Here is a 14,304-nt window from a genome sequence, read left to right as displayed (position 1 = left end):
TACTTATCATTTCTATAGCATTACTGGATATATGCAGTGCTACACACTTTTAGGGGCATTTTCAAAACACTAACCTCCTCTTCTACAAAGTCGCACTAGCAGCTGCCGTGCGGCAACAGCCCCAAAGCCCTTTAAATCTCTATGGGCTTTGGGGCCATTATCGCGCGGCTTTGTAGAATAGGGGGTAAGATGTAAAAAAAAAACACAAAAACCAGCATAAATTGGCACTTGGACATTTTTCTCACCAAAACGTCCAAGGGCTGATTTTTGAAACCGTCATGTCATATCTTATTTTATTGTCCATATATACAGAATTACTGGTGTTCTATCTGGAACAGAACACGTAATATTCTAGGTATTGATTCTCCCCCCTCCATAACATTTCAAACTATTGTGCTCTGTTCCCTTAATCCAGAAATAAACATCCCCACAACTAATGCAAAAAACTCTTTGATATATTCGTAGCTATACTGGTACACCTCATAGTGTGTCATTGGAAGGACAATTCACAATTGAATTTCTCTGAATGGTGGAACTATCTCTGCTTTATTCAAAAATTTAAAGAAATAATATCCACCAAAAACAATTGCAGTTCTCAATTTTATAAAGTGTGGGCTCCTCTGGATAAGTACTGTGATGTCATTACTTCACCTTGATATGCCATTGCTTGCTCATCACTATAATATAATTGAAGCAACAATGTTTTATTGCTCTTTTGTTGTAAATCTTGTTACTGTATTTATTGTTCTCTTTAAAAAAGTCAATAAAGATATTATGAAAAAAAATAATTATGAAATACAATCCTCTTGTGCAAATTAAAACAGATCTACCACTACTATGTTTTCTACTACCATTACTACTACATCTACTCTCTTGTTATCTGCAATAAAAATCAACAGGAACCTGGGCTGTATAGTGAATATAAATGTTAATTTTTATCTGACCCTCACGGACCTCCCGAAACCCATCCATGGATCCCCTAGGGTCCACGGACCCTAGGTTAAGAACCCCTGCTTTAGGGTATACATATTCAGGGCTTTCAGTCTCTCCTCATATGTCCTTTGGTGCAAACTTCTTACCATTTTCATCACCTTTCTCTGGACCACTTCAAGTCTTCTTATGTCCTTTGCCAGATACGGTCTCCAAAATTGAACACAATATACCAATGGCCAGATGCACTAAACAGGATTAATAAGACCGCGTGGGTCTGTTCCAATCCGATTTTTGGCTGATTCTAAAAGAGCTATTGATGCACTAAAAATTTTGCATGCAAATGATTCATGCAGAGGTTCGTCGTAATCCCTGTCTCTCCCGTCGATTGATCGCTGTGAAAGCGACTCTCACACAAGAGTAGAACTAGCAGGATAAGCCCAAACAGCTGAGAGGAAGGGGAAGCCCCAAAGTAGCCTCCTGACACTCAGCTGTTCGGGGTAGGGAACCTTTTCTTTTTAATGGGCATAAATGCTGTGTGCACATGCACAATATCAGCCCCATTAAAAAAAATGAACCCCCCCCCTCCCCACTGATGATGGCCTTCCCTGATGTCTCTGCGTTGAACCGGCATTGGGAACTGACCCTCTCCATGCCAGCAAAAATCGGCAGGAGGGATGCCCACTCCCTCCTGCCTTGCCACTGTACGCAGAGAAAATGTTAATTATCATTTGTATTTATTTTTTTTTTCAGAGGTCAAGGCAGGTGACTTTAAAATATGCAATGTCATCTCAGTAACAACTATACAAAAATAGACAAATATACCCCCTCCCCTTTTACTAAACTGTGTTATATACCCCCTCCCCTTTTACTAAACTAAGCGGTTTTTAGCGCAGGGAGCTGCGTTGAATGCCCCATTGCAGCTCCCGACGCTATATACCTCTATCACGGTTTAATAAAAGGGGGCCATAGTGCAAAATATAGATAGCAGATATAAATTCTCAAAATGGACACATTTTGATCACTAAATTAAAAATACCTTTTTGTCTGGTGATTTCATGAGTCTCTAGTTGCACTTCCTTCTTCTGTAAATCCAATATTTCTTTCTTTCTGCCTTCTCCCCTTTTCTTTCTCGCTCCCCCTGCCCCCTCTTTATTTCTGTCTTTCTCTCTCCCCCTGCCTGCCTGTCTTTCTTTCTTTCTCTCTCCCCCTGCCCCCTCTTTATGTCTGTCTTTCTCTCCTCTTCTTTATTTTTGTCTTTCTCTCTCCCCCTGCCCCCTCTTTATTTCTGTCTTTCTCCCCCCCGCCTTTCTTTCTCTCTCTCTCCCCCTGCCCCCTCTTTATTCTGTCTTTCTTTCTCTCTCCCCCTGCCTGCCTTTCTTTCTCTCTTCCCCAGCCCCCTTCTTTTATTTCTGTCTTTCTTTCTCTCTCCCCCTGCCCCCCCAGCCATCGTGCCGATTTCTCCACTTCCCTGATTCTTTCTATCTCCCTGCCGCCCGCCCCCAAGCCACCATGCCGATTTCTCCTTGCTTCCCCGAGCCAGGCCTGGTGCATACAAGCACTGGGCCTACAAGCCTTCACCTCCGACGTCAATTCAGACGTCGGAGAGGAAGTTCCAGGCCAGCTAGGCAGCGATTGGCTGGCCCAGAACTTCTTCTTTGATGTCAGAATTGACATTGGAGGTGAAGTCTTGTGGATCCAGTGCTTGTACGTGCCTGGCCTGGCTCGGGAAGGCAGGAAGAAAAAGATCGCAAAGGCAATGCGATCAACTCGCATTGCCTTTGCGATCTACTGGTCGATTGTGATCGACCATTTGGGCACCCCTGCTGTAAGCAGTATACTTTACTGACCTGAAGAAAGAGGTTTTGACCTCTGAAATCTAATTGAGAAATGTATTAGTCCAATAAAATGGGAGGCACTAAATTTTCTTCCTGCTATGCCCCTTGCCTCCTACCCAAATGCAAAATATAAATACCTATGTTGGTGGCTGCCAGCTGAAGATTTCTTCCTCTAGTTTGGCGGCCAGAACTCTTCAAACGCTGCAGCCGGTGGCAGCTCAAAGATACTGACACTAGCTGCAGAGCTTAGAGATTACTGGCTGTCAGACTGGAGGAGGTGGCCTTCAACTGGCAGGGTTTTGGGATCCCCACCGACCACAGCAAGGGAAATGGCTAATTTTTGGTGGACTTGGACCTGGGATCCTTAGGCGTTCAATACAAAAAGTGCATATCTGGTTTTATTTCTTCAGTGTTATAATAGTTGCTGATATTAATTTCCTGGGGTTCCCAGTTCAATTTCTATTTGTGATCCTTTGGTAGAGGTCTGTCCGTGTTTTGTGTATAAAGAAGTTATTTAAAGTTGTTTTATTTGTGGTAGTAATGGGAGGTGGAGATATCGAGGGAGGGTGCAAAGAGGAGAGGGGATCATGGCCCCCTTTCTTAATTTCTGACCTGAGCCCCAGCATATCACTTCTTCCTCTCCCCAGGTCTCCTGCATTTCAGTCACTTGGATATCGATCTTTACATAGAGAGCTACTTCTCTACCTTTTTGATCATCTCTGTCTTTCCTAAAAAGATTATATCCCAGTATATTTGCATTCCATCCATGGAATTCACTGAATCATGTTTCTGTGATAGCAACAATATTCAAGCCTGTCTCTAATATTAGGGCCTGCAGATCATGAACTTTGTTGCTTAGTCTGCGAGCGTTTGTGGTCATTGCTTTCCAGCTCTTTTTTTGTATAATTTTTTTGTTTAGTTTCGCTTCCTGTTGTATTTCTAAGAAGTCAGTTGCTAATATTGTTTATTTTGCAATCTTTACTACCATCACATCTTGTCTTTTGCTGTGGGTGGCCTCCATTATTGTCCTTTATACGTACGCCACCCCACCTTCTAGCTGAAATGCCTAGAAACATAGGGTGTCCAGAACCTTGGGGCATTCAGTTGATTCAGCATTTTGAGGGAGTGTACTTAAAAAAGCTGCTTTCATCCGGCGAAACATATCAGATTTACTTCCCTGGACTGAAGGACAGAATGTGTTTGAGCACATTTGATTAAGATAAGTAACTACCGTATTTTCACGCATATAACGCGCGCGTTATACGCGTTTTTACCTACCGCGCATACCCCTCGCGCGTTATATGCGTGAGCGCGGTATACCAAAGTTTTAAAACATAGTTCCCACCCCGCCCGACGTCCGATTCACCCCCCCAGCAGGACCGCTCGCACCCCCACCCCGAACGACCGCTCGCACGCGCTCCCACCCGCACCCGCATCCACGATCGGAGCAAGAGGGAGCCCAAGCCCTCTTGCCCGGCCGACTCCCCGACGTCCGATACATCCCCCCCCCCGGCAGGACCACTCGCACCCCCACCCCGAACGACCGCCGACTTCCCGACAATATCGGGCCAGAAGGGAGCCCAAACCCTCCTGGCCACGGCGACCCCCTAACCCCACCCCGCACTACATTACGGGCAGGAGGGATCCCAGGCCCTCCTGCCCTCGACGCAAACCCCCCTCCCCCCCAAGAACCTCCGACCGCCCCCCAGCCGACCCGCGATCCCCCTGGCGACCCCCACGACCCCCCCACCCCCCTTCCCCGTACCTTTAGTAGTTGGCCGGACAGACGGGAGCCAAACCCGCCTGTCCGGCAGGCAGCCAACGAAGGAATGAGGCCGGATTGGCCCATCCATCCTAAAGCTCCGCCTACTGGTGGGGCCTAAGGCGCGTGGGCCAATCAGAATAGGCCCTGGAGCCTTAGGTCCCACCTGGGGGCGCGGCCTGAGGCACATGGGCCCAACCCGACCATGTGCCTCAGGCCGCGCCCCCAGGTGGGACCTAAGGCTCCAGGGCCTATTCTGATTGGCCCACGCGCCTTAGGCCCCACCAGTAGGCGGAGCTTTAGGATGGATGGGCCAATCCGGCCTCATTCCTTCGTTGGCTGCCTGCCGGACAGGCGGGTTTGGCTCCCGTCTGTCCGGCCAACTACTAAAGGTACGGGGAAGGGGGGTGGGGGGGTCGTGGGGGTCGCCAGGGGGATCGCGGGTCGGCTGGAGGGCGGTCGGAGGTTCTTGGGGGGGAGGGGGGTTTGCGTCGAGGGCAGGAGGGCCTGGGATCCCTCCTGCCCGTAATGTAGTGCGGGGTGGGGTTAGGGGGTCGCCGTGGCCAGGAGGATTTGGGCTCCCTCCTGGCCCGATATTGTTGGGGAGTCGGCGGTCCTTCGGGGGGGGGAGGGATGTATCGGACGTCGGGGGGGGCATCAGGCTTTCAGGATGGGGACAGACCTTCAAGGGGGGACAGTGCACGGAAGTCAGGGGGGGTGAACGGAGAGTCGGGACAGCGCACGGAAAGTCAGGGCGGGCGAAAGGAGCGTCGGGCAGCATGCGCGGTATACCCGTGAGCGCGGTATATCAAAGTTTTTGTGCAAATCATCGTGATTTCTGCGCGCTATATTCATGTGCGCGTTTTATACGGGTGCGTGTTATTTGCGTGAAAATACGGTAGTCTCTATTCACCCTTTTAAAGATGAATAAGGGGGTTGGGGATTTAAATTCCTATAAATATTTATTTAAAATTACTAATTTATAGTTATTAGAGTTAAAAAGAAAAAATTTTCAAAACTTATGAGGAGGTTGGTGTGTAAATCTCTTGGCAATGAGAGGATAGCTGATCCTTGAGAAACACCTCTGAAGTTTTGAATTAAAAATTGTCTGTTTGTAAGAGTGGTTTGAAGTGTGTGATTATAAACTTTGTTCCTTAAAGATTGGGGTTCTAATATCTTGGGAAGAGTCATTTTTTTTTTTTTTAATAGAAACAGAGTGGCATAATAAAAAAAACCATGTAAGTTCATTTTGGGCCTAAAGCGCTAGAAATCAAAAGTCAGCAGCGTCCAAAGTCTCGAAAAAAAGGCCCATTTTTTTTTTTAACAATCATCTACTTCTACGTCCAGCTGTTTGATCATCCAGACCGCTAAATCGTCTATCTTTATACCACATTCTCATCCCAAAAATCATCCAAGTCCAAAACACCTAGAAATAAATCTTTTGGGCTTGGGAGGGGTCAGCAAAAGTGATGGACTGGCCACCCAGACATGGCAACAGAGTAGTGCGGCACCTTTCAGGGCACTGCTGTGAACTTCACAAAAAGGGTGCCACATAAACATCTCACCACAACCCCCTTGCAGGTCTTGGTGAGCCCCCAAAACACTCCGAAAACCTACTATACCCACCTGTCTACCATCCCAATAGCCCTTATGGCTGGAGGTGCCACCTACAGTCATGTGAAAAAATTAGGACACCTCATGAAATATTCAGTTCTTTCTTAGGAAATGTTCAAATATCGATGTCAAATCTTTTTTTTTTAAATCTCTGAAAAATGTTTTTAATTTATCTCTGGAAAATTAGGATGCCCCCACATATCCTCCCACTTAAAGTGGCTCAAATCACATCAACACTTTCCAAACAACTGCCAACTTGCCCAGGTCTGGCTGCCAAGCAAGTTGACCCCCAGAGCAGACTGCAAGATGCTAAAAGCAGTCTCCAAAACCCTAAAATGTCATCACAGGACTTACAGAAGGCTCTTGCTCTGTTGATGTGAAAGTCCATGCCTCTACAATGAGAAAGAGACTGCACAAATTTAACTTGCATGGGAGGTGTGCAAGGAGGAAATTTGCTCTCTAAGAGAAACATCAAGGCCAGACTGAAGTTTGCCAGAGAGAACGTAGAAAAACACCAGGACTTCTGAAATAGTGTTCTATGGACAGATGAGTCTAAAATTGAATTATTTGGACACCAGAAAAGAGGACATGTTTGGTGTACACCAAATGGATAGAAAAACACAGGAGAGTCAAATCCACAAGCACAACACTCAGACTCAAAATGGTGGAAAGGTCCAGAAAAAGACTGGTGAACTCAAAATTTCACACACAATTCTTTATTTCTTTAATGCACCATATGTTGACTCGACATGCGCATGTTTCAGCAATAAAGGCCTGCATCAGGAGTCTCATAAATCTGTATAAGGTATGAAAGACCACATCCTTTTGTAAGATTCTATATGCTGTAAATCTCTGCCTCTTTGTAAGACTCTATATGCTCTTTGTAAGATTCTATATGTTGTATCCCGGACTTTTTGTAAGATTCTATATGCTTTTTGTAAGTTTCTATATACTATATCCCGGACTTCAACATATTGTAACTCGCTGACTGTCCAGCTCTCTTCAGTGTGAACCGCCTAGAAGTCTCACAACTATGGCAGTATAGAAGAATAAACTAAACTAAACTAAGCCTTAGGTTTATATACCGCATCTTCTCCACTGAAGTGGAGCTCGACACGGTTATTATTATATTATTATTATCCAATATTCATTACACAGTAACATATATCATGCTGTAAAATAACGCTACCATTTGCCAACTGCATACGGCACGATATATGTTACTGTGTAATGAATATTGGATGTGGTCTTTTGTACCTTATACAGATTTATGAGATTCCTGATGCAGGCCTTTTTGGCCGAAACATGCACATGTCGAGTCAACATATGGTACATTAAAGAAATAAAGAATTATGTGTGAATTTTGAATTCACCAGTCTTTTTCTGGACCTTTCCACCATTTTGAGTCTGGTGTACACCAAATACAGCATTCCAGGAAAAGAACCTCATACCAACTGTGAAGCATGGAGGTGAAAGTGTCATGGTTTGGGGATGCTTTGCTGCAGCAGGAACTGGCCAGCTCACCATCATAGAATCTACCATGAATTCTACCATGTATCAGAGGGTGCTTGAGGAACATGTGAGACCACCTGTAAGAAAATTAAAGCTGAAGTGGAACTGGACCCTGCAACATGACAATGACCCCAAACATACCAGTAAATCCAAGGACTTGCTAAAAACTAAGAAATGGAGAGTCCTGGAGTGGCCGAGTCAAAGCCCTGATCATAATCCCATTGAGATGCTATGGGGTGAATTGAAATGGGCTGTACATGAAGAAACCCCTCAAACATCTCACAGCTGAAAGAATTCTGCATTGAGGAGTGGGCCAAATTTTCTTCAGACTGATGTCAGAGACTGGTAGATGGCTACAAGAAGCGTCTCACTGCAGTTATTTCAGCTAAAGGGGGTAACACTAGCTATTAGAGTGTAAGGTGTCCTAATTTATTCCTCAGTTAGAATACACATTTTTGTGGATATCTTTTGTTTGATGAGTAAATCAAGGAAAAAATTTTTTGTTTACCTGCAATTGCATCACTTTCTTTTCCAGAGATAAATAAAAAAAAAGATTTGACATCGATATGTGAACATTTCATGGGGTGTCCTAATTTTTTCACATGACTGTATATGGCAGTATAGTAGGATTTGTGTGTGTGTGTGGGGGGGGGGGGGGTTGGTGGGCTCATATTTTCCACCATGAATGCAGTTGTTAGAGTGGCTTATGAGCCTGGATCCTCCTCTCTTAAGGTTCACTAGCCCCCCCTTCCCCCCAGATTACACTTCTTTGCAACTCTACTAGGCTTTCCTATGCCAGGTGCTGATGTTGTGGAGGCAGATATCTACTTTTTTATTCTGAATTTTATGGCAGGGGGGAGAAGGGTCACTGATCACTGGGAGAGTGTGTGGGGGTCTGTACTTTGTCCCTGCGGTGGTTATTTGGTCACTTTGGATACCTACTGGGCACTTATACGTTGTGATTTAGGCAATCTAAAAACAGGTCTAACTTCCGTCTAGGCAGTCTTGTTAAACTTTAGATTATCACTGCAGGATGATTAAGTCTAAGTCCGCCCACATTCTGCCTACCTCCTGCCCTAACCACGCCTTCAAAAACGCCCTTTTTCACTCTGGGCATACAGCAGCAGTGAAAAGGCCTAAGCTGCTTTTAGATACGTCTAAAACCCGTTTCGAGTATCGGCACTTGGACAACCTGCCTTTTTGATCATCCAAATGCCAATTTAGGTGGGTTTCTAGACACATTTCCATTTTGACTACGAACCTCATATTGTCTAAATTTCTCAGCAAGGATTCTTTTTCCTGCTATAGTAAGATGTAGACCATCATTACCATATAGTCTCTTGTCTTTCTCTGCATTTCCCCATCCTCCTATGTACCTAATGCCTTCTTGATGACACCAAGCTTTGAGCCACCTATTGAAGTCCTTTGTGTTTTTAACTCTTTCCTCTCCCTTCCATATTTAGGCAGTACTTCTGAAAAAGCTACAGTCTTTACAAAAGGTTTTAAACCTTCCCTTAGCTCCTGAAAAGCTTTTTGCATTGAGAGTGGGGAGTTGTTGGCCAGGTCATTTGTTCCCAAATGGATAATAACATCAGCTTTAGAATTCTTAGTTTCTTGCTCTTTGACTTGTGTTCCAAGGTTAATGCCTTTGATGATGGAATTCCCCAAGAGCAATAATTCTCTGGATTGAGCTTTCTTACTTTTCCTTTGTGAGTGTTTTTCTTCTTGAGTTACCTTCACTGGTTCCGGTTCCATTTCAGTTCTTTCTTGAGCACTGTAGTGCCCTAATGGAGCAAAAGAATTCTGTAGGTGCAACTGTGTGGGCGGATGTTTCTGTGTCACATGTCACGGTCTACCTGACCCCATTGTGATCCATTTATTCCTTGATTGCATTACTCTTTGAGGCAGTGGTGGTAAATTGGTGTAGCATGGTTGAAGAAAAGTCATCTGGTCATTCAGAAAACAGAAGCTGTGAGAATGCCTGGGTTAGACTGGTAGTCTGTCCAAACAAGAGCTATGATTGAAAGTATGTGATGACCCCTCTCACTCAGTTGTGGAGTGAGGAAAGTTGGTGCCCAGCGAAGTAGCACCTGGCATCACCACGCTGTGCGCTACTTCCACTCTTCCCAGTCACTTGAACATCTGACACCCGCGTACCTCTTGAGAAGTTCGCCGGTGTGAGCAGCATCTTCCACCTGCTGCTCGCGCCAGACTCGGCTACCTTCTGATGTCATATCCTGGCCCCGTGATGTCAGAAGGGAGCTGAGGCTGGCATGAGCAGCAAGTGGAAGATGTTGCTCATGATGGTGAACATTCATACAGGTATGTGGGGCGTGGGGGCCGAGAGGAGAGACGCTGGTGCCCGGGATGGTCCGCCCCCTTCCTCTATGCCCCTGCCCTCACTACTGAGATAACTTAAGGAATGTGAAACTAGACTGATGTTTCTTTGGCACTTAAGGTTGTTGTTGTGTTGCAAGGTGCCTATCTTGAACTGTAGCTAGTTAAGCAGTTAACATCTTTTATGGACTAAATTGCAGTTTGATCAATGATGCATGATCTGATGATTAGTTGTATTCATTATTTCAACACCCTCTCTATTGGTCTCCTGGGAGGGTGGTAAAGAAGTTACAAGTTTTACAGAGTGTTGCAGAGAGGGTAATAATTGGGCAGATGAGCAAGCATGCAGCCATTGTTATCCAAACTAAACTGGCTGTAATTGAATGAATAAAATATGAACTGCTGGTGTTAGCTTTCTGGATTTTAAAGCATAACAGACCATCTTGTTTGTTAGATTGATTGAAATGGTTTTCCTCAGTAAGGGAGTTGAATCGCAGCCAACAGTACATCTTGAAGGTTCTTATAATGTGGGTTATGTGATGGACTTGTTTGAGAGCAGAGCCTTTTCAATAATGGTGCCAAGTTATGGAATAATTAACTTTATGAGGTGTGCCAGGGAGTTAATATTCTTGTGCTCATTCAGGTTTGCTTACAGCTCTATGTAGTGTTGGCATAGATTCCATAGTAATTAATTGGTTAGACTCGGTATCTTTACAGCTGCTTGCAAATTGCTCTTTGGAACCAGGTGGTATCCTCTCAAAAAGAATTAACCAGAGGTTCTTTACCATTTCCAATATCTGGCACAATTAGCAAAGCTTCTTGAAACATGGAATTTGGAGTTTCTTTTTTCTGCAGATGATATACAATTTGACATATTTCTGAAAACCAGCCTTATTGAAGCAATGTTAGAATCTAATTGGAAATTGAGTATCTTATGTGAACTGTTACATACTCATGACTTGGTTTTAATCGAGAAGTCTACTGCTATGCAATTATCTCGGAAACACAATCCATTATTAAGAAAATCTGAAATTCAGGGGAAGTTACTATCTCTGGTAGAGGAAATTAAAACCTTGGCTTTCTTTGCAACAACTCGGTACAATTTGATTTGCAGATTGGGGCTGTGGTATGTTTTTGCTTTTCTTTAACTATGAAAAATTCATCAGCTGAAGCTGATTCATAGTAGATCCATTTTAATCAAAGTAGTTCATGTGTTAATAGCTAGCAAACTTGACTACTGCAATTCTCTTTATCAAGGGCTCACCAAAACCAGCCCAAGAAGCCTTCAATTGATTCAGAACACAGCTGTCACGTTGGTTACAGCCAGGTGCCAGAAAAACTGATTTAGAATCATCAGAACTGATCTAAAAACTAGAATTTCTTTTTAAATTATTATGTCTTGTTTACAAAGCTTATTACACAGGACACCAAAATATCTTTCTGAGAAGTTGCATAAATATACACTATTCTAGTCTGATTTATTTATATTCTGCACTATTCTCACAATAGATTCTAGGCAGATAACAACAATTAAAAAGGTGGAGGGGCAAAATAAAAAAATACTTCTATGTCCATTTTGGGCCTAAGGCCCTAGTCGTCCAAAGTCGGCAGCATATAAAGTCCATTCTCAAAAAAATACGTCCAAAATATTTTTTTTCGAGAATCGTCTACTTCTTCGTTCAGCCGCTTGATCGTCCAGACCACTAAGTCGTCTATCGTTATACTACATCTATTTATTTTATTCACTTTTCTATACCGTTCTCCCAGGGGAGCTCAGAACATGAATTTATTCAGGTACTCAAGCATTTTTCCTTGTCTGTCCCGGCAAGCTCACAATCTATCTAATGTACCAAAAATCATCCAAGTCCAAAACACCTAGAAAAAGACCTTTTGGACATGGGAGGGGTCAGCAAAGTGATCAACTGGCCCGCCAGACATGGCAACAGAGTATGCGGCACCTTACAGGGAACTGCTGTGAACTTCGCAAAAAGGGTGCCACATAAACATCTCACAACTCCCTTATAGGTCATGACGAGCCCCCCAAAACATCACCAGAATAAGGATGATGATGAAGTGAGATTAAATGGAACCTTCCACAAATATAGATCAACCCACTTCAGAATGGACTCTATAGGACAGGAGGAAGCACATACATATATGATGTTGAAATTAAAAGGGTTAATGTCTTGATCATTAACCCTTATTGCCACCTCCTCCTTGATGTTTTGCAAAAATCTCACTGTTGCTAATTTACTTTATGATTGAATTTTAATAAAGCATTGTCACAGTAAGTTTTGTCACTTATCTTTATTATACACGAAACAGAATGTACGGTGCAGTACTCAGAGAGACTACCTAGGAAAGAGACAAGTCGATGAAGCCAACAAGTCGATGAAACCATCTGCGCAATATGCGTCGGTGGCGAAAAGGGCTAACAGAATGCTAGGAATGATTAAGAAGGGGATCACAAACAGATTGGAGAAGGTTATCATGCCGCTGTACCAGGCCATGGTACGCCCCCACCTGGAATACTGCACTGGTCGCCGTAATTGAAGAAGGACACGGTACTACTCAAAAGGGTCCAGAGAAGAGCGACTAAAATGGTTAAAGGGCTGGAGGAGTTGTCATACAGTGAGAGATTAGAGAAACTGGGCCTCTTCTCCTTTGAAAAGAGGAGATCGAGAGGGACATGATCAAAATGTTCAAGATAATGAAGGGAATAGACTTAGTAGATAAAGACAGGTTGTTCACCTTGTCCAAGGTAGGGAGAACGAGAGGGCACTCACTAAAGTTGAAAGTGGATAGATTCCATACCAACGTAAGGAAGTTTTTCTTCACCCAGAGAGTGGTGGAAAACTGGAACGCTCTTCCGAAGGCTGTTATAGGGGAAAACACCCTCCAGGGATTCAAGACAAAGTTAGACAAGTTCCTGCTAAACCAGAACGTAAGCAGGTAAGGCTAGACTCAGTTAGGGCACTGGTCTTTGACCTAAGGGCTGCCGCGGAAGCGGACTGCTGGGCACGATGGATCACTGGTCTGACCCAGCAGCGGCAATTCTTATGTTCCCTGTAAGGTGCCGCATACTCTGTTGCCATATTTTTCCCTATTTGTTTTCCTAACTAAGACAGATGTAATCTTTTCCCTTTCTTTCCCTCCACCTCAAGTTTGTCCTGTCTTAAACTTATGTTATTGAGTTTTAATTTTGTATCCCTATATTTTATGTTTTATTTTGTACATCGCTTTGTAAACAGATTTAGCGATAAATCAAATGTTAATAAACCTTGAACCTTCTTATGTTAATTGGCTTCCTATCTGTTTCTGAATACAATCCAAACTCCTCTTACTGACTTACAAATGCATTCACTTGGCTGCCCCTCATTATCTCTTTTCACTTATCTCTCCCTATGTTCCCCCCTCCCCCAGCAAGCTCCGCTCATCTGGTAAGTTCTTCCTATATGTGCCCTTCTCCTCCTCTGCCAACTCCAGACTCCATCCCTTCTGTCTCTCTGCGCCGTATGTCAGGAACAAACTGCCCAAATCCCTACAGTGGGCTGCCTCTCTGGCAGTGTTCAAGTTAAAAGCCCACCTCTTTCAGACTGCTTTCAACTCTTAATTCATCTCACCTTGGGTTCTTCTTCCCCAACCCTACATGTCATGTCTGTCAAAGCAAGATTGTAAGCTCTTCCAAGCACGGACCGTCTATTTAATGCCAAAATGTACAGCGCTGCATACGCCCTTCAGCACTTTAGAAGTGATAAATAGTAGTGGTAGAGGTGAGACGGAGACTGACTGAAGGTGTATATGTACTATATTAAGGGTGTGCAGCATAAAACTTTTCATGTTGTGTTGTTTTCTGTTTATGTATAACAATTTTTATTGAACGAATCAAATAATCAGTACAATAGGATAATACAAAAATACATTCAATACAATAAGAATTACAATAATATTTCATACAAATTTAAATCATTCTTTCAAATTTAATTTCCATATGAATTAATTCAATCTTATCTACACCCCCCTTAATTCCATCCCCTATCCACTATGTTCCCCTAAATGAAATCCCTCACCCTGGATGAAAGTTGACAAAAATAAAGAATTAAAATAAATAACTGGAATGTAATTATTAAACCTAATTTTCATAATAAATCATTGATAACCAAACTTCGTATTTTTGGTGAAAGATTCTGAATATAAGGATCCCAAACGTCCATAAAAAGACGAGTTTATTTAGGCGAACCTCGAACCTCCCAACTCTCAAATAAAAATAAGCGATGTAATTGATTCCTCCAATGCCAAAAACTTGGAGAT

At 43.5% G+C, this 14,304-nt stretch overlaps 1 protein-coding gene across 1 annotated transcript in view; it reads right to left on the bottom strand.

Annotated features, from left to right (window-relative positions):
- CALB2 (calbindin 2) overlaps positions 1-13,649 on the bottom strand; it is a 139,581-nt gene extending 125,932 nt beyond the window's left edge. The window contains exons 1-2 of the mRNA XM_033942941.1: positions 13,617-13,649; positions 10,779-10,842 (exon numbers count right to left, since the gene is read on the bottom strand). Of these exons, the coding sequence (XP_033798832.1) occupies positions 10,779-10,842; positions 13,617-13,649 (97 nt within the window). The remainder of the gene's footprint in view (positions 1-10,778; positions 10,843-13,616) is intronic.
- Positions 13,650-14,304: the final 655 nt, after the last annotated feature.

This window comes from Geotrypetes seraphini, chromosome 4 (assembly GCF_902459505.1).
Source record: "Geotrypetes seraphini chromosome 4, aGeoSer1.1, whole genome shotgun sequence".
NCBI classification, from domain to species: Eukaryota; Metazoa; Chordata; class Amphibia; order Gymnophiona; family Dermophiidae; genus Geotrypetes; species Geotrypetes seraphini.
This window is presented reverse-complemented; position numbering and strand designations above follow the sequence as displayed.